We start from the raw sequence: 21426 nt of genomic DNA, 5'->3' as shown, positions 1-21426 counted from the left end.
TGAGCCTGGGAGGTGGAGGTTGCAGTGAGCCGAGATTGCGCCACTGCACTCCAGCCTGGACGACAGAGCGAGACTCCGTCTCAAAAAAAAAAAAAACTCTCTGAAAATACTCACGTGCTTTTTTGTGCTATTAGTATCTTTTTTTTTTTTTTTTTTTTTTTTTTTGAGACAGAGTCTCACTCTGTCACCAGGCTGGAGTGCAGTAGTGTGATCTTGGCTCACTGCAATCTTCGCCTCCCCGGTTCAAGCGATTCCCCTGCCTCCGCATCTCGACTAGCTGGGACTACAGGTGCACACCACCATGCCGGGCTAATTTTTTTGTATTTTAGTAGAGACAGGGTTTCACCATGTTGTCCAGGATGGTCTCGATCTCCTGACCTCGTTATCCACCTGCCTCGGCCTTCCAAAGTGCTGGGATTACAGGTGTGAGCCACCACGCCTGGCCTGTGCTATTAATATCTTATACAAGTTATAATGTTGCTCAACATTGTAGACAGTTGAGCTTTAAAAATATTCTCCTTAAAAATGGTTAAATTGGGCTGGATGTGGTGGCTCGTGTCTGTAATCCTAACATTTTGGCTGAGGCAGGAGAATCACTGGAGACCAGGAGTTCAAGACCAGCTTGGGCAACATGGCAAGACTTCATCTCTACAAAAAAGTAAAAAAAAAAAAAAAAAAAAAAAAAAAGCAGGTGTCTATAGTCCCAGCTACTCGGGAGAATGATGCAGGAGGATTGCTTGGGCTTATGAGTTTGAGGCTGCAGTGAGCCGTGATGGTTCCAGTGCATTCCAGCCTGGGTGATAGAGTGAGACCCTGACTCAAAAAAAAGTTCAGATGGATAAATTTTACTACGTATATTTTACCACAATAAAATCAGTGCACCAGCAGTTTTCTATAACAGAAATTCCCATATTGATCTACATTTTCTCTCCTACTGTCCTCCATTCTTCTTGTACCTCTTGTATCCCACTACTAAGTAAACTTCCCTTTATCTTAACAAACTTTCCTTTATGTTAACAATTTCATAGTCTTTCCTCTTGTCTGCCTTAGCTGAGACTTTCATTGAAGAAACAATGGACATTTAGATGCCCATAGTATTATTACTTTTGTGATTTTAGTGCCCATATAGACAATTACACAGTAATTGTGAACTCATTTCCAATGATTTGTTTCTTGACTGTGCCTTAGCTAGGCATTTAGTTTTCAGGTTGTACCATGGACCTTGCCATAACTGACACATAACCTCTCAAATCTGCTGATCTCACTGATAAAGTCAGTTCCAGCTTGTTTGTTTGGCTGTACCAACCAGTACTGTACCCTGATCTCTCATATGAGTTACTGTCTTAGAGTTTTAGCTGGTCTTTCCCTTCTATTCCCTTCTTTGGGTCTTTTATATTTCTGTATGTTGATTTTCCTAGAATGTAAATGTGATTATTGCATTCTGGTTAGAATTCTTCAGAGGTTTTCCATTACTTAGAGAATTAAATGCACAAATAGTGTGCTATACTTGGCCCTTCACAGTTTGCCTCTGGATTTTATCAGTTATTGTCTCATATTCTGACTTTTGTATATTTTTCTTTGGCCATATTGAAGTATTTATGTGTGGATTTTATCAATTGTTGTCTCATATTCTGACTTTTGTATATTTTTATTTGGCCATATTGAAGTATTTACATGTCTCAAACATGCCTCTGTACCTAGCATAAGATGCTGTTCTTCTCTGCTATGCTTTTCTTGGTATTGAGGCCGATTTAGGCAGTGGTTTCTTGTAAATTATATATACCTGAATTATATCTCTTGTCACAGTATGGTATCATTTTGTATTTGTGACTATTTGTTAGTAGTACAAACAATAATGGATTCTTTAGTCCATGTAAAAAGGACATAGAAAAAAACTAAATAATATTTGTTGACTTAATAACTTAAAAACCTAATAAATAATTTACAAAAAGGAAATAAAAGTAGCAAAGAAAACTATTATTCTAGCTTCCTAGTAGCCAAAGAAATGTTATTAGAGTCTATATTTGCACTATTATGATTAGAAAATTTTAACATATAGCATTCATGCTGACAAAGTAAAACTGGTGTTGATGTGATGTTTTATATTGATTTAACCCTTGTGGAAAGTTTGACAGTACATGGCATCCAGAACTGAAAAATTATTTTAAGTGTAATTATAAAGACAAGATAAAGAATAAAAGTCAGATGTAAATTTGCATGTTCATTATTATTATAATTGCATTTAAAAATGCATAGTTAGGCCACATGCAGTGGCCCACTCCTGTAATCCTAGCACTTTGAGAGGCCAAGGCAGGAGGATCGCTTGAGACCAAGAGTTTGAGACCAGCCTGGGTAACATAGACCTTGTCTTTATTAAAAAATAAGTAAATAAGTACATGTATAATTAAAAGATTAAGGAACTATATATTACAGTGGTAGCAGTAATTTTGTGATGTTGGAACTATGGGTGATTTCCCTTCCTTTTATAGTATTTTCTATAATGTGGTTACGCTTTATGATTTAAAATGTATACAACTTATGCCAATATTTGAATTTTTAAAAAGATGTAATCCTGAATCAACACTCTAATATAAGAGCACTCAACCATTATCTGAGTAATTTTTTTCTTTCATAATGGCCTTTCAGGGTCAGAGTTGGAGGGAGATGGGTGATTGCCAGTTAAAAGTTGCTGTTGAGATAAGGTATGAGTGGCCAGCATAGAGTTGATCACTTAATTAAGGTTTCAAGATTGACTTATTTAGCTGTTCTTTATTTCCAAAATCTTAATCATAAATGTTTTGTTTTAAATGTAGTTTTGTTTTGGTTTTAAGGTATCAGTTTTTGGAAGAAGCTTTTCAAAATCAGAAGGGTGCAATTGAGAATCTACTGGCGAAACTTCTTGAGAAGAAGAATTATGTTCATTTTGCAGCTACTCAGGTGCAGAATAGGTAAGTTTGTTGCCTTAAAACCATAATTTTAAGAATTACTAAAGAGAAGTGGGTCCAGTTTAAATCTGTTTTTCTGCTATATTAAGCATATAAAGAAAACATTTTTTTGAGGGGGAAATGGCATGAATTTGGAATTATAATATTTGTCAATTAAACAAAATTTAATTGACCAAACTTTTGTATACCCTTTTAGGACACATCTTTGTCTATTTTAATAAGACTGTGGTCTGTGTTAAACCTTAAATGTGGAAACAAAGAAATTAATATGGAGAGAGTTGACTTATAAAATTTAAAGTGGAGATTGTGTGGAAGATACAGTATAGAGAAGAGAGTATCACGGGTGGACCAATTATTTCCCCATTTGTAAAACAAGCATTGAAAACAGTGCTTATCTTATGAGTAGCATTATAAGATGAATACATGATATAGTTTCTGGCACATAGTAAGCAGTTAGATTTTAGCTGTTGCTATTGTATTTATAATTATCATCACCATTTATTATTTAAAAAGTATTCTACTTTGGTATATTTCTAAGTAAATTTATTGATAAGTGAGAGTAGGTTCCATAAGAGAGCAGATTAACAAAGTTATGACTCTTACACCAGAAAGACAAACACTTTGAGCTGGCATAATTAAAACTAAAATTCTTCAGGGTATGAATAAGGTTAATATGTGTTTATAGACTCAAAAATATTAGGACTTCTAATGAATATTAAAGTTCATTAATTTATGATTAAAATGACACATAGTAGATGCTCAGAAGTATTAAATAATTGAATGAATGAATGAATGAAAATAGTACTTTACACATGGTAGAACTTTTTTTTTTTTTGAGACGGAGTCTCGGTCTGTCGCCCAGGCTGGAGTGCAGTGGCACAATCTCGGCTCACTGCAAGCTCCGCCTTCTGGGTTCACGCCATTCTCCTGCCTCAGCCTCCCGAGTAGCTGGGACTACAGGCGCCCACCACCATGCTCGGCTAATTTTTTGTATTTTTAGTAGAGACGGGGTTTCACCGTGTTAGCCAGGATGGTCTTGATCTCCTGACCTCGTGATCCGCCTGCCTCGGCCTCCCAAAGTGCTGGGATTATAGGCCTGAGCCACTGTGCCCGGCCAGAACTTTTTATCTTAAGTAACACCAAAAGAAAATAAAAGGCTCCTTAGAGCTTGTAGATTGTACACACCCACACACTCCATTGGTGGGTTTTTGTTTTTGGAAATGTTCAGTTGTTTTAGGTTAAACTGGTGATACGGTTGATTTGGAGAAGACTGTTTCTCAGAAATGATAGATGGGTGTCTCTTTCAAAGGAAATATAGTGAGTTGATTCATATGGCAGTCCCATATTTTTATACAGATGTTTTGTGTGTACATTGTATAAGTATTTTTTAAATATATTTTGTACACGTGTTCCAGAATCTGTATACAAAAGTAGAGCAAGAGGTTTACCTGTTACAAGATTGCACGGGGTTGAGGAGATTGATTTCATCTGTAGAAAGTTTTTAAAAAAACAGTATTAAAATCTCTGATAACTTCCCCTTTTAGACACATTTTTCACTGACCTATCTCCATTATTTTTTAATGTACATTTTTTTCTTTCTTCAAAACTGAACATACAGTAGACTTAATTAAATCCAATAGGAGTCTGACTGAGACTAGCTACTCTCTGTTTTCAGCATGCTTAGTGATTTCTATCTTTGGCCCAATCATTTTATATTTGAAACCTATATTTCTTATCACTAGTTATTAGTACCTTTATATATTAAAAATATCTTCCACTCACCTTAGTAAGATAAGGACAAAACTCAAAATTTTCAAGTAAGTGCCAAACGATGTACAGAGAAGGAAAAAAACTACATTATTTCTTGGAGTGTATTAAAGTTAACTAAATTCGAACTTGGCAAATGAAAGGCAGTTTAGGAGCTGAAAGCATGGGTTATAGTTTTTACAGAAGTAGAATGTATAACAATTGAAGCTATGTCTTATGGTTGGTCGTTGACATTTTATATATTCATAGTGGTGGGATTCTCCACTTCCTGTTTTGTAAATACCAAAGTATCAGCCACTTCATATTTGCACCTAAAACTTCCGTAACTGCTTTGAGTGCTTACACCTACTTATAAAACATCTAAAGCTATTCTTAAAAATGGATTGAAAATGTTTTATGCCCTTTACCGTATACAAAGGGAAACCATTTTAAGAGTAATTTTGAAGGGAGTGTGTCAGAACCCATGTTTGAAGTGGCTAAGTTATAAATGAAAATAAATGCTTCTATGTTTAACTATTATCCTTTCAAAAGATAATTATTGCTTGTGACATTGTCCTTTTGCACGTTGTTCTTGGAAAACGTCAAGGTTAAGCAGAACCAATGTGCCACATTTAACACTATCCAGAAGTCACTGGTGTTTGTGCATCACATTCATGTCATAGTTACTTAAGGAGATTGCCATCCAGCTTAATAAACTGTCCTTTATGAGCATAATTTAAAATTACTAAATATTAGTTTCATTATTTGTCTATGTACATAACTTGTTTGGACCAAATTGGTCAGGTCTGCTGAAACATGAGTTGTACATTTTGACAAAGTTTTCATTTTAATTACTCGGTTAAGTGCCCAGTTGGATGAATTTCTGTAACAGTTGATGATTCAGAGACCTAGGATAAGTTGATAACCTAATGATGCATTTCTCTTATTCAGGATAAAAGAAGTAAATGAGACTAACAAACGAGTAGAACAGGAAATTAAAGTGGCCATTTTCACCCTTATCAATGAAATTAATAAGAAAGGAAAATCTCTCTTACAGCAGCTAGAGGTATGGTTCAAAGCCAAAATAAAACAAAAACTGCTTCTCTTGCTCTTTAGCTGTTTTTAATGTTTATTGAAAACTATTTTAGATGGGTTGGGGGGTATGGAAATAAAGTAAAACTTAAAATAAGGTTTTTAAAATTTACTTTTGGAAAAGAGACCTTTTCTAGTTAGTTACTTTGCGGCCCAATTTAATAACACTGACTTTAGCTGTATACCTTAGGAAATAGTGATGTCCTCTTAGAAATCAAATAATTGTTACTAAGACTGGGTATGGTGACTCACACCTGTAATCCCAACATTTTGGGAGCCCAAGGCAGACAGATCGCTTGAGCCCCGGGGTCCAGCCCAGCCCAGGCAACATGGCGAAACCTGCCTCTACAAAAAATACAAAAATTAGCCAGGGTGGTGGCATGCACCAGTAGTCACAGCTACTCAGGAAACAGGTGGGAGGATCGACTGAGCCCGGGAGGTCAAGGCTGCAATGAGCTGTGATTGTGTCCTGCACTCCAGCCTGGGCAACAGAGTGAGACCCTGTCTCCAAAATGAAAAAAAGAAAAAGAAAAAAGAAATGTTACTAAAATGTGATGTACATAAAGGCAAAGTAGTCCCACCACATTTCTTCCCCACCCCCTTAAGATGGGGCCTCAATTTAATTTTACCATATAGATTCATGTTGGGCTTCTGCTTGAGTCATTTGTGTGTTTTACCTTATTTTAAAAATATTTCCATAGTTTTGCAGAAAATGCTGCTCATTTTGAAATTTATAAACCTTAAACAGTGAAAATTTTGTGATATTAGGTATTTATATTGCATATTTTGAAGTTTATTTGTAGGTGTAAGTTTCTAGATGAAAATCTAGTCAGTTCATGAAATCTAAATTTTTAATCAAAGTCTCCACTGCCGATTTGATTTATTTTTAGCAAATTTCAAATAGGAGTTTTCTGGGAAATTGAAGTTTCAGAAAGAGAAATGTTTCCTGATTGAAAATTTCATGCTCTGGAAAGTTGAAATTTTGGAAAGAGAAATATTTTCTGATTGAAGATTTCATGCTCTTAACTAGGTTCAGATGATATGGGGATTATTTTTTCTGCACCATTGAATAGTAATAATGAAATGATTTATTTGATTACTTCCATTAACCTCAAATTGTGAATAGTTTTTTTTTTTTTTTCTGTCCCATCTCTTCATAGAATCCTTTAAAAATATTAGGTGCATAGTTACATAAAAATGAAATGATGTCAGTAGAATGTTATCTCTGAATGGAATACATCTTTCCAGTGAAACACAATTTGTGAGATTAAAAGTACTCTTGGCCGGGTGCGGTGGCTCACGCCTGTAATCCCAGCACTTTGGGAGGCTGAGGTGGGTGGATCACAAGGTCAGGAGTTCGAGACCAGCTTGGCCAACATGGTGAAACCCCATCTCTACTAAAAAAAAAACAAAAAAAACAAAAATTAGCCAGGCGTGGTGGTGTATGCCTGTAATCCCAGCTACTCAGGAGGCTGAGGCAGGAGAATTGCTTGAACCCAGGAGGTGGAGGTTGCAGTGAGGCAAGATTGCGCCTCTGCACTCCAGCCTGGGCGACAGAGCGAGACTCCGTCTCAAAAAAAAAAAAGTACTCTTGTGCAGATTGTTAAAAGTTGTGGGTCCCTTTTCCTACTGTACACCAGTCTGTTGCATTTAACCCTAATAGGTTTTTCCCCCCAAAAGGACCCATGTGAATAGAGAGCACTTAGTAACTATTTTTGATACACTTAAACTTACTGTAATACATTTGAGCTGTACGTCTAAAATAGTATTTGTAAAACCATTTCAAGAGTTTCTGAATTAAAAGATGCTTCTTAAGATCCCTTGAGCCTGGGAAGTGGAGTTTGCAGTGAACCAAGATTGCACCACTGCACTCCAACCTGGGGGACAGAGTAGTGAGACTCTGTTAAAAAAAAAAAAAAAAAAAAAGCCTCTTAAGGCTAAAGTGTGTACAAATACCTAATGGTAAATATGCCACATACTACTAACATGATGATAAATTTAAAATAGATGTTTTCTAGTGTAATATGTTCTTATACTTTGTAGAAGAAACATTTTTCTAAGCTTTATAAAAGAAATGTAGTAAACCATACTTCTCTCAGTTGAATACTCTTATCCATTGATTTACATTATAAAATGAACAGCTTCTTTCCTTAGGAAAAATATTGTCCAGAAAAACCAACTTGAGTCATTTTTGGGAGAAAGTTCTTAAGAAAGTAGTAGATGAGTTGTTTAGCATGCTGAATGTCAAAAGTATGTAGGACATTACCCATCCCTCCTGGGGTGATTTTACTTCCCATAAAGCAGTTTATTTTTCCTTTGCAGTGTTTCTCTGAAATTGGTTTTTGCACTTTGGTCAGTCCTTACTTCTTTGTTCTCTGTGAACTTCTGTCATATCAAAAGTTTCCCTAATTCTACTCTTAGAACTCTGGAAGTTATCTTTTTCATTTTGTCTTATATATTTAAGAGAGATTTTAACTTCATTCTCATGCCATACCAGGAGGTGGCACTGGTGACACAAAATTTTTTTGGCCTTTAAAGTATATTAAGATTACATAAATTTATTTCTAAAGTTAGCTCCTTATGCTATAAATACCATATATTAGATTAATCTAATAGGAAGACACTATTTTTAACAGACATGTTGATAGAAAAGTGACATTAACTAACATTCATTTCTATATGTGGAATATCCTTTTTAGCTTAGAGAACTGACTTTTAGTCCCACTTTTGTTAGTGGCTTTTCCTCTGATGATAGGCTTGCTAAATAATCATGGAGCTTATTCACTTAGCCCATTTTTAAAGGAAGTATAGGTATTGTGCCCATTTGCATTAGAAATGTGGGGTTGATTTTTTTTCATATGGAATTCTACAGCGAAGCTCTTGTTCTGTTTCAGAATGTTACAAAGGAAAGACAGATGAAGTTACTACAGCAGCAGAATGACATCACAGGCCTTTCCCGGCAGGTGAAGCATGTTATGAACTTCACAAATTGGGCAATTGCAAGTGGCAGCAGCACAGCACTACTATACAGCAAGCGACTGGTGAGACACATACTGTTTTTATTTTTCTTTAATGGACTTTATTAAGATATATATTCAGTGAATTGCACCTGTTTAAAGTATACATTTTAATTTTGGCAAATGTAACCACCACCACATCAAGATACAGAAAACTTCCACCACCCCCCAAAGTTTCCTCATTCCACTAGGCAGCCACTAATCTGATTTCTGTCATTTTTTAGAATTTCATATAAGTGGAATTATATAGTATGTACTCTTTTGAAGATACCTAGTATCTTAATGCACTTTATTACCCAAAATGGCAGAAATTCAAGTATGTATATTTGATTTGATTGCTAATTTAAATGTTGATGCTGCCTAATCTGAGGCTGACACTGTGGGAATATATGTGCTTTTTTTTCTTAATGTCTTTATCTTATGTTTTCCCAATTGATATTTAATTTTGAGACTAATGTGGATTTTTTTCCCTTTAAGATTACTTTCCAGTTGCGTCATATTTTGAAAGCAAGGTGTGATCCTGTCCCTGCTGCTAATGGAGCAATACGTTTCCATTGCGATCCCACCTTCTGGGCAAAGAATGTAGTCAATTTAGGTGAGAAATAATGAGTTTTATGAATATAACTTGGAACACTGAATTAGAAGGAGAAAATACTTAAAGCAAATTTAGATAAAATTTTTAACTTTATAAAACTAATGTTTTACATTTTATGTAAAAATATGTTGTTATTCATTGGAAACTCACTTTAGCTGTGGTTTTGTGTGGCTGTTATTACATCTTAAGAAAGTTGAGAGTCTACTCTGTATATTGTTTTTTAATGTGTGCTGTTTCTAGTCCCCCGACCCTCCATCTTTTAAATTTATATTGACTGTTTCATATAGAAATCTTAGCAAATGATTCATTGTCTGGAATAATTTCACAGATTTTTAGTTGTTTAATTAAGCCAAATTGTGCATTAGCGACAGACTTTTAGGATGCTAATGTGTCCAGTAGTTAGGTCCTGAGGAATGTTTGAAAGATAAGAGTAGCTCTTTTCACATGGAAGAGAAATGGATTTTGCTTTTGTTACAGCATAGTATGGACCTAAAGACCATAGATGAAAGTTACAGAGAGCTCAGTTAAAACACATGCACACAAACTTCCTACCAATTAGAGAGCTATTTACAGATTGAGTAAACTCACTTTCAGAACAGTTAAGTCCTAAACAGTGGGAATTGTAAAAGCAGAGGCTGGTTGCCCTTGTGTTTAAAAAAAAAAAAAAGTAATCTTTGCATAAAAGAAAAAAAATTATATTCAAATTTAGCTATAGCCTTAGTTCTGACATCAGCCAGCTGTTTTTGTGTGACGTAGTAGCTAAGAATGGTTTTTACATTTTCAACTGGTTGTAAAAGCAAACAAAAACCAAGGACTGTGAGACAGATCTTATGTGGCCTGCCAAGCATGAAATATTTACTCTATAGCCCATTACAGGGAAAGCCTGTCAACCTGTGCCTTAAATCACATCTTCCTAAAATTTGGCTTCTATCCCTAGAAAGCAATGGCTCCATAAAAAGCAAGGAAAACCATCACGTCTAAGGATATAAGTTGTTTAAAGCATTCAGTATTTCCACAGAAGACGATTTTGTGACATTGTAATGCTCTGCCTTGCATATTTTGGCAATTCAAAGGCAGATGGAATCAGTATTGGCAATCTTGAGTATCCCTGAGTAAGTTTTGTCATGGGAGAATTGATTTAGATTGATTAGATAGGCCTCTTCTAATAGATAATCTCTTTTACTGTCTTAATTTTCTGTATGTCTAAGTAAAAAAGAATAAGGACAGAGAATATATTTTTCTGAATAACCAAAAGTTATTTATTCAGCTTTGGAATGTATTAAGTTTCTGATCATCATCATCATCTTTAAACTGACTCCATTCCCTGCTGTACTGTTGGAGCTTTGAGGTGCTGATAGTTGTCAGAGGAAAGAGGAAAACATGGTGATTACTCAACAAAGTAGATGATTTAGTTGATTATATGCAAATTCTCATTTTTTAAATTTTTCAGGTAATCTAGTAATAGAGAGTAAACCAGCTCCTGGTTATACTCCTAATGTTGTAGTTGGGCAAGTTCCTCCAGGGACAAACCACATTAGTAAAACCCCTGGACAGATTAACTTAGCACAGCTTCGACTCCAGCACATGCAACAACAAGTATATGCACAGAAACATCAGCAGTTGCAACAGATGAGGATGCAGCAACCACCAGCACCTGTACCAACTACAACAACAACAACACAACAGCATCCTAGACAAGCAGCCCCTCAGATGTTACAACAACAGGTAAGTATCGTGTTACTACATTATTGATAGAAATTATGAAGCCCTCAACACTACACTTTTTCCTATATAATTAAGTTACACATTTCAAAGTTACTAGCAAGACTTTGAGCAGAGTTCAAAAGTCAGAGTTTAAATATTTGCTATGGTTATGATGGTGATGTAAGGGAGCTGTGAAGAAAGGCAGTAAGTAAATTGTCTTGGGAAACAAAATTAATTCACTAATACTCTGAAAGGATGTAAGTTCTCATCCTTTCACATCAAATCTTTTTTGTTTTCCACGTATAATTTTGTGGACCAAAGGACCAGACTGTTTCTGCCTAGGATCTGATATGTTCCTTAGGCATTTGTTCAGATCTTTCCTATACCTGTGTGTCTTTTGCTCTCTCCACTGCCATCCCAATCAAAACTATTACTCCAGGATGGGATACGTTAATGTTGATACGCTTTAAACACACATATAGAGAAAAAGAGGGGGAACGGGAAAGAGAGAGAGAGAGAGAGACAAGGGAAATTAGGGGGTGATATACAAACTAGTCATTACCAGTCCTCTGGGGATTGGGGCTAGCGATAAGAATTATTTATACTTTTTACTTTATACCCTTTTATCTTGACTGAATTATTTTTATGATTACATTTTATAATTAAGAGATAAATTTATTTTAAAATTATTACATAAATTGCAATTTCTACTTTTTGTAGCCTCCTCGATTGATCAGTGTGCAAACAATGCAAAGAGGCAACATGAACTGTGGAGCTTTTCAAGCCCATCAGATGAGACTGGCTCAGAATGCTGCCAGAATACCAGGGATACCCAGGCACAGCGGCCCTCAATATTCCATGATGCAGCCACACCTCCAAAGACAAGTATGCCTAGAGTTACATTTGTAAGAATCCTACAATTTTAAAATTAAAAGACACCATTTTCTTAATCACTTTTTGGGAGCAGGTCATTGATGTGTTTGAGAGTTTGATTAATGCTGTATATCCTCTTGTCCCAGAAAAATAAACATACACATGAGATTTTGTATTTAATTTTAAGAGCTTTTAAAAAATGCTTTAAGTGCATCATATACTGTGGGTTAAGAAACCCTGATGTAATTAACCCATTCAATTTGCAGAAGTGAAAAAAATCTAATGAGCTGGTGATTTTACCCACAATCACAAAAAGCAATGATAAAATAGCAAGAACATTAGTTTCCTGAAAATGCCGCTCTGCTCTTTTAATGTGGCTTTTTGATCCTAATATATAAAAAGGGCTTTGAGAGTAACAGAGCTAACTATATGTATTATTATTATTTTTTTTTTACCTTTTCTCTACTCAAATATTCTTCCTTTTAGGATGTAGATACGCTTTAATAAGTGTGTTTAGAGACGTGTTTTATAATCTTTGCCTGGTTATGTTTATATGGGAGATATGAGTATACAGTGAGGCCACTTTTTCATAGGATTTCTAGTTATAATAGAGTTTATTTTTTAACTCTTAGAATGATGTTTCTCAAAACATGTTTTAAAGACCATCAGAATCACCAGTCAGCTTTGGTGGAGTGGGCGACCTTGTCAGAATGGATTCCTAGCCGTAACCACTGAATCAGAATTTCTAGGTGGGGAGTACTCAGTAATATTTAAATTTGTATTAAGTCTCTCAGGTCAATCTGCGTACTAAAGTTGGAGAAACACTGTCCTAGAACAGTGGTCCTTCAACTTTTTGGTCCATGTACGCCCAGAAAGAGCTTTTTAAAATAATGCGCTTCTTGGCTGGGAGTGGTGGCTCACGCCTGTAATCCCAGCATTTTGGGAGGCCAAGGCAGGAGGATTGCTTGAGCCCAGGAGTTCGTGACCAGTCTGGGCAACATAGCAAGACCCCGTTTCTATTTAACAAAAAAAAAAAAAGAAAAAATATATACTCGCTCACATTTGAAGGCTTTCATTTAAAATTTCCATTATAGGTTTAAGTTTAAATAGTTTCAAAAGCTATACTTTATAGCATATTGTAAATATTGATGCTATAAAGTTAAAAAAACCTTTGCATTATTTTAAATGAATCCGCTGGAATTCCAAATACCCTAGCAAGCTCTCCTTGGACTTGAATTTCACTTCTACTTCTTCAACAGAGTTTTATCTTACTGTAAGATAGCTTTATTTGATAGATATAGATTAGCCTATTGTAAATTTCTGCAGGAAAAAAATTTTTTTATAATAAATTGTTAAATTTCCAGTGACAATAGGGTTATTATTAAGATTTGAAACTTTTTCTGTGGACTGAATTATCGTTATATCTCCACAATTGTTGAAACAAAATGGGTGTGTTTACATGGTTTAAGACTATTAGAAGATACAAAACTCTTTTGGATATACATTTCTTTGAGCTAGATGGAGACTTTTTACCTCCTGCTTCTGGTTATGTATGTTTGTATGCTGTTACTTATTTTTAAAATAAGTCAGAATTCAACATTGGTTTTTATTACTAGTTTTTTGGGATTTGTTTTTATGTAATGCTTAGGAAACATGTTTACAAAATTATGTATTTGGGAATTAAAAGAATTTTATTATAGTAATATCCCTCAATTCTTTGAATTTTTTCTAGGTTATAGGCTGAGAAAACGATCTATCAAAACTATTTAAAAACTTTTTGTCAGTGACAACTTCATTTTTGTTAATCATCAAATATTCGAACCCATTTGAAGGTTTGTTACCCAGGTTTTGGAGTCAGACACCCAACATCGTTATTTCCAATTGTACCTTTGATTATTTCTACAGGTTTTTTTTTTTCCTTCCTGGTGCAGTGTGCCTAGAATAAGATTTAGGAATGGTCAAAGGTGTGGTGTTCTTTTGTCAAGGGTGGAGGAAGGGCAGTTGCGAAAGTGGTGGAAAAGGAGATCCAGCAGAGCATGGCACATTCCCAGGCAAATCAGATTTTTTTTTTTTTCTTTTTAAAGAGCACATAGAAAAGATTGAGGGTCTGAACATTTATTTCCTTCACTCTTTTCACATAATCATGTACCCCTTAGTTCATGGAAGGCCTTCAAGTATTTCTAGGGGCCAAGTACACCTTGTCAGAGCGCAGAAGCTACACAGTCAGACTAATGAATCATCTCAGAACATTTTCCTTAGACTTTGGGTATACCTCTACAGAAATCACTGGATATTATTAAGCCTTTTTAGTTTTTAAATATTTCAAATGATTTATTTATATGTGTAGAATTCGTTTTCTTAAGATTTTCTTCTATATTGTCTTAGATGATCCTCATAACAGCCCTCACAACGAAACAAGTGAGGTATTGTTATCCACATTTCTAAATGACTGAGATTATGTGATTTGTCTAAGGTCACACAGTATTAGAGTCAGGACTTGATGCCATTTTTCTTTTCTGTACATTCATTGTTCTTTCTACCACTTCAAGCTGCATTATATATCGTTTTTATTGGAAAAATGACTAAGGGTCGAAGAGGAATAATGACCGAATGGTAGTTCTCTTACCCCGGTGTTTGAAAATTTGGAGATTTACAGATCCTCTATTACATACTTCCTTCTTCTGAAATAAGATCATATCACCAGGCTGATGTGTTGGGAAATTATTGGCAAGTCTGCCTTTCCCTAGATACTATACAAAAATGAATAGAAAAATGAAAAGGCTGAGTTTGAACTGTTCTTCTCCTGAATAAGTTTGAAAGGGCCCACTTCTTTGTTTCTTCTGTTTCCTTCCTAAACTAAAAATTATAAAGGTATAGTTTATATTCAGCGATTCTGGCAGATCAAGTAATGATAATGTCTTCTTTCTTATTAGCACTCAAACCCAGGGCATGCTGGACCCTTTCCCGTAGTATCGGTACACAACACCACAATCAACCCAACGAGCCCTACTACAGCAACTATGGCAAATGCAAACCGAGGTCCCACCAGCCCATCTGTTACAGCAATAGAGCTAATCCCCTCAGTTACCAATCCAGAAAACCTTCCATCGCTGCCAGATATTCCACCCATACAGGTTTGTATTTAAGTTGAATGAGGCTTCATTAAACTTAATGTTAATTACAGAGTTAGAGTATTTATTTCAGAGTTTTTTTTAAATTCAGGATCAACATTTCCTTGAAATTTCTGAAGAGTAAAGTCTAAATCACTAAAAGTCTCCTTCCAGTCTAAGTGAAACTTTCATCAACATCCTCTCTTTCCGCATTCCCCGCCTACCCTCTCCTCTAGCCTCCAGTTAACCATCTTTCTATCCTCTGTTTCTATGAGATGGACATTTTTAGATTCCACATGTAAGTGAGATTAGTCAGCATTTGTCTTTCGGTGCCTGGCTGATTATACATAGCATAATGTCCTTTGGTTCCATTCATGTTGTTGCAAGATGACAGAATTTCCTTCTTTTTAGAGGCTGTATAGTATATTCCATTGTATATGTCTACCACATTAAAAAAAAATCCATTCATCCATTGATGGACACTTAGATTGCTTACATATCTTGGCTATTGTGGCTAATGCTGAAATGAACATGGGAGTGCAGATAATTTCTCTGATGTAACAATTTCAGTTCTTTTGGATATAAATTTTAGTGATCTCTTGCATTGCATGGTGACGACAGTTGATTGATAGTGTATTATATATTTCAGAATTCCAAAAATGGATTTTTAATGTTCTCACCACAAAAAAATGATGAGTTAGTGGAGTTAGATATGTTCATTAGCTTGATTCAGTCTTTCTATAACATAGATCAGAACATTACATTGTATACCACAAGTACACACAATTGTTATTTGCCAGTTAAACAAAAAAGAGTTAAGTATAAATATTTGAGTCTTGAAAAGTTATTTAGCTAAAACCAGCATTCCTCAATATTTTAAAGTTCTGGGGAATTGAAGGTCGTATGAATAGCAAATTATGGGAATATCTAAACAGAAGTACAATAATGGTGGATTAATATCACTTTTGCTAAAAGGCTAGTTACTCCCTTTCTACACCTGCCACAGGCAAACGTTGTTCAGATGATGCACTCCTGGTATGAGTTTGGAGCCAGAGAGAAGACCCAGGACCAAAATGTGGTTAGATCTTTGTTGTTCTTCTGTTAGATCCAAAGGGGTAGTCAGTTGGGCTGAGAAAAGGATGGGGTTAGAAGGCCAAGATAGTAGACACTTTGAGGCTTATACTGAGAGGGGGAAATGATGGAGAAGAGGAATAGATGGAATGTGAAGGACCTTTGAGTGAGGCCTTTTGCCCCTTTCAACCGAAGAAAAGTATCCTTTGGATCCTTCTGAAATTTCACCAATTTGTTTCAGTTAAAAGCATTTTCTTTTAAAACGTAAATATAATCTGCCAGCGTTATACTGAATTTAGTTTTATGCATTGTATGCGTTACTTTCATATCTTGGAGTCCGGGGTCACCATAGGAACAAGGAGCAATGAAACTGTTGTAACAGTAGCACCCTTGATTCTTTCTGTGGCTGCAGTTTAATATTTTGTTTTGTGGGTTTTAATGGGCTTATGTAAGAGTTTTAAAAGATATTTCTATAGCTTCAAACTTTTTTAAATTTTATTTAAAGTAAGTGTGTATATTTAAGGTAACAACATGATGTTAAACATATACATAGTAAACTGGTTACTATGGTGAAACAAATTAACATATCCCTCATCTCACATAATTACCCATCCCCCTGCTCCTGTAAGAGCAGCTGTAATTTACTCATTTAATGAAAACTTTGAATACAATGCACTATTAACAAAATTGTTCAGAAATCACTAACATATTGTGAATTCTCTTAACCTGATTGCTTCCCTAATACTAGGAGAAGTCTTTTTTGGCTGAGGGAATGGTAGTTTTATTGGTGATGAGAGGACTGGACCATACAGAATGGAAACTTTTTAAATATAAATTAAAAAGTAACATTTCTAAGTTAACAGCTTATAGTTTGTGAAGCGCTTTCACAGGCAATATATGTTTAATGCTTAAAATCACCTGATATGTAATATCCCTGTTTTATGGATAAGAGTAAGAGAGGTTCGTATAACCGCCTGACGGGTTATCTGCCCACCACACAAACAAAATCAATTCACGGAGACCATGGCACTGCAGTAAAGAGTTTAATGACGCGAGGCCACTCACGCCACGCAGGAGGCGGAGTTATTACTCAAATCAGTCTCTTTGCAGGCTTGTAGTTTAGGAGTTTTTCTTTTTCTTTTTCTTTCTTTCTTTCTTTCTTTTTTTTTTTTTGAGATGGTGTCTAGCTCTGTTGCCCAGGCTGGAGTACAGTGGCGCAATCTCGACTCACTGCAGCCTCTGCCTCCGAGGCTCAAGCTGTTCTCCTGCCTCAGCCTCCCAAGTAGCTGGAAGCACACGCCCCCAGGCCTGGCTAATTTTTGTGTTTTAGTAGAGACGGAGTTTCATCATGTTGACCAGGCTGGTCTTGAACTCCTGACCTCCGCCTTGGCCTCCCAAGGTACTAGGATTACAGGCGTGAGCCACTGCACCTGGCAGCTTAGGGGTTTTTCAAAGGTAGTTTGGAGGAAGGGGTGGGGGCAGTAAGGCAATGGGTGCTTGCTGCTGATTGGTTGGGGAATGCAGTCATAGGAGTGTGGGAAAATCCCCCTTAATTGCTGAATCGCTTCTGGGTGGGGCCACAGGAGGGCTTGTTGGAGGGCTTGTTGGGTCCAGGTGGAGCCATTGTCAGTGTCAGACATGGAGAAACCTCAAAAGATATCTAAAAAGGCCAATCTTAGGTTCAGCAATAGTGATGTTATCTGCAGGAGTAATTAAGGAAGTTGTCTATATTATGACCTCCAGAGTAATGGCTGGCAGTCCTTTATGTCAACACCTTAGCAGAATTTAGGCTCCTTTCCTCCTCCTAGCCTGGTGGTCTCTTTTTAACTTTACAAAGGCAGTTGAGTTTTGGGGAAGGGCTATTACGTAAACCATAAACTAAATGTCTCCCAAAGTCAGCTTGTCTCAAGCCCAGGAATAATTAATATCAGCATGAAGGTTAAAGGCAAAGAAGAGGGAGGTTGACTAGATCAGATCCTCCCCGACTCTTTCACTGATACAATTTTTGCAAAGGCAGTGATACAGTTTGGCTCTGTGTCCTCACCCAAATCTCACCTCGAATTGTAATCCCTACTGGTCGAGGGAAGGACCTGTTAGGAAGTGATTGGATCATGGCGGTGGTTTCCCTCATGCTGTACTCACAAGATCTGATGGTTTTTAAAGTGGCAGTTTCCTCTGCACTCACTCTCTCTCCTACTGCCTTGTGAAGGTGCCTGCTTCCCCTTTGCCTTCTGCCATGATTGTAGGTTTCCTGGGGCCTCCCCAGCCATGCAGAACTGTGAGTCAATTTAAACCGCTTTTGTTTATAAATTACCCAGTCTCAGGTAGTATCTTTATAGCAGTGTGAAAACGAACTGATGCAGTTTCATTGGTGACTTTCCTAGAGTCACATGATAGATAGAAAAGTTGGAATTTTAGGCTGGGTGCAGTGGCTCATGCCTGTAATCCCAGCACTTCGGGAGGCTGAGGCAGGCAGATCACCTGAGGTCAGGAGTTTGAGACCAGCCTGACCAACATGGAGAAACCCCATCTCTACCTAAAAATACAAAATTAGCCGGGCATGGTGGTGCATGCCTGTAATCCCAGCTATTTGGGAGGCTGAGGCAGGAGAATTGCTTGAACCTGGGAGGTGGAGGTTCCAGTGAGCCGAGATCGCGCCATTGCACTCCAGCCTGGGTGACAAGAGTGAAACTCTATCTCAAGAAAAATAAATAAAATAATAAGAAAAGTTGGAGTTTTAAGTCCAGACTACTAATTATAAATCCAGTTCTTTCTCCACACTACCTGTAACAATACCAGGGAGGTAGTTTGGGATTGTAGGCCTGGAAACACATGGTATTGACAGCTTCGGGCAGCCAGAGGTATGTACAGTATAACAATGTCATTCAGTTTTTACTAAGCACTTACTGTATGCTAAAGTCCTCAAGCATTGAGGATAAGATAAACAAGACTTGGTTCTAGTTCTTAAGAACCTTACAAAGGGAGAGGCAAGTATCATCTACTTTTTTATTGAAATACAATTCATATACCATGAGATCCACTCTAAAAATGTACAGTTCAGTGGTTTTTAGTGCATTCACAAGATTGTACAACCATTACCACTAATTCAAGAATATTTTCATCACCTCAAAAGAAATGGTACTCATTAGCAGTCACTCATATCCTTCTCTTCCAGCCCCTGGAAACCACTAATCTACTTTGTCTCTGTGGACATTCCACATGTGAATGGAATTATATTTGGCCTTTGATGTCTGGCTTCTTTTACTTAGCATAATGTTTTCCAGGTCTATCCATGTTTTAGCATGTATTAGGATTTCATTTTTTATGGCTGAATAATATTTCATTGTATACATATATAATTTGTTCATCATTGAACATTTGCTTTTCTTCTCTGGCTGTCAGGAATAATGCTGCTGTGAGCTTTCATTTACAAGTTCATACAAGTATGAACGTAGTGTACCAGGCTGTTGTTGCATTGCTGTTTATAAAGAAAAGAGGTTTAATTGTGTAACTGTTCTGCAGGTTTACAGGAAGCATATTCAGGCACATTTATGGATTATTTTTAACTCTTTTTCTACTGAATTTGGCTAGATTAAGAATTCACATGGAGAAAACCTAGCATTAGCATTAGTTTAAGCTGGTGAAATAGCCAAGACAGCTAAGTTTAAGACTCAAATGTAGAGGTGAAGTCTCAATTTTCTTTTGCCTAATCAAGAAAAACTTCCTCAAGGACTGAATTGTACTTTAGTGTGTAGATATGAGATATATTTGTTGGTCAAGATAGAGTATGGTATATGCAATGGCTTGAGGGAATGAGAAGGCACAACTGGAGTAATATAGAAGTGAGTTGTTATACAAAATAGAATAGATGAGGAATTATTTGTATAGCTTTTGATTATACTAAGTCAGATGTATTAATGGTGATATAGTTAGGTAACTAGAAGAAATATATTAAAATGAAGAATTTTAGCATTTACATTTTATTTATGCAAGAAGGTAATAGGAGATAGTAAATGGAAAACAGGGAATGTTTTGTAGTATATTTAGTGTTTCACTTATGGTACAGTACATGTATCTCATTAATCAGTTTTAGAACATTTCTGTTTGTTGGTAAAATGTAATATTTTCCTGATAATCAGTAGAACAGCACCTAAATATGGAATCCTTTTATTAGGTTCAAGGCCAAGTCTTCAATACTGCATAACACTAGAGCATTTCTGGAAACATGGATCACTATTAATGCACTTGTATATTTTCTTTAACAAATATCTGAGAACTTACCATGTATTAAGACCCTAAGTACTGATTATAGAAGGATCAAACGGAAATGGTCCTTGACCTCAAGGAGTTTCTTATATAATAGGGAGACAGTTTTCTTTTGTTCTTTTTTATTGCTGTTGTGCTTTTTTTTTTTTTTTTTTTTTTTTTTAGATGGAGTCTTTCTCTGTTGCTTAGGCTGGAGTGTAGTGGTGCAGTCTTGGCTCATTGCAGCCTCTGCCTCCTGGGCTCAAGCAATTCTTATGCCTCAGCCTCCAGAGTAGCTGGGACTATGGGCGTGCACCACCCCGCCCGGCTAATTTTTTGGATTTTTAGTAGAGACAGGGTTTCACCATGTTGGCCAGGCTGGTCTCGAACTCCTGACCACAGGTGACCTGCCCACCTCAGCCTCCCAAAGTGTTGGGATTACAGGCGTGAGCCACTGCACCTGGCCGGGTGACAGTTTTCTAAACAGGGTCAAAACAGTGAGCTTATTGGTACAAATGGATGTGTATAGATGACAGTGAAAGAATAGAGGCAGAAGATCCTACATCTGCCTGTGGAAGTCAGAATAAACTTTATATGAGATAATCTTAAATTTGGACTTGAAAGATAAGTAGGCAAGTGTTAGCTAGTCAAGGTTAGTTAGAAGGCAGATATTCCGGATAGGAATTATGTATGCTGAAGCAACAAAGGGCATGAAAGGAGTGTGAGATTCAAAGCAGTTAGGTATACTGTAGATGATAATTTCAAATCTGAGGTCAGATTTTGTGATTTTTCTTTTTTATGCTGACTTTGTCACTGTTTTATTTTAAGCTCTCTTAAACCTGGGTGCAGTGGCTCTGCCTGTAGTCCCAGCACTTTGAGGAGGCCAAGATAGGAAGAGCACTTGAGGCCAGGAGTTCGAGACTAGCTTGGGCAACATAGCAAGACCCAGTCTCTACAAAAACAATTAAAAATGAGCCGGGCATCTTGGCATGGACCTGTATTCCTGGCTGCTTGGGAAGCTGAGGCAG

The 21426-nt window shown here is 36.5% G+C and overlaps 1 protein-coding gene across 2 annotated transcripts in view; it reads left to right on the top strand.

Moving 5' to 3' along the window:
- Positions 1-21426, top strand: part of TRIM33 (tripartite motif containing 33) — a 120778-nt gene that overhangs the window by 77083 nt on the left and 22269 nt on the right. For both annotated transcript variants that reach the window (XM_034930140.4, XM_034930136.4), the window contains exons 5-11: positions 2832-2948; positions 5643-5757; positions 8678-8824; positions 9278-9395; positions 10846-11120; positions 11820-11984; positions 14906-15106. In XM_034930140.4, the coding sequence (XP_034786031.1) occupies positions 2832-2948; positions 5643-5757; positions 8678-8824; positions 9278-9395; positions 10846-11120; positions 11820-11984; positions 14906-15106 (1138 nt within the window). The remainder of the gene's footprint in view (positions 1-2831; positions 2949-5642; positions 5758-8677; positions 8825-9277; positions 9396-10845; positions 11121-11819; positions 11985-14905; positions 15107-21426) is intronic.

Source organism: Pan paniscus, chromosome 1, assembly GCF_029289425.2.
Source record: "Pan paniscus chromosome 1, NHGRI_mPanPan1-v2.0_pri, whole genome shotgun sequence".
In the NCBI taxonomy this organism is placed as follows: domain Eukaryota; kingdom Metazoa; phylum Chordata; class Mammalia; order Primates; family Hominidae; genus Pan; species Pan paniscus.
Note: the sequence above shows the minus strand (reverse complement) of the source record. Positions and strands in the feature narration are given on the sequence as shown.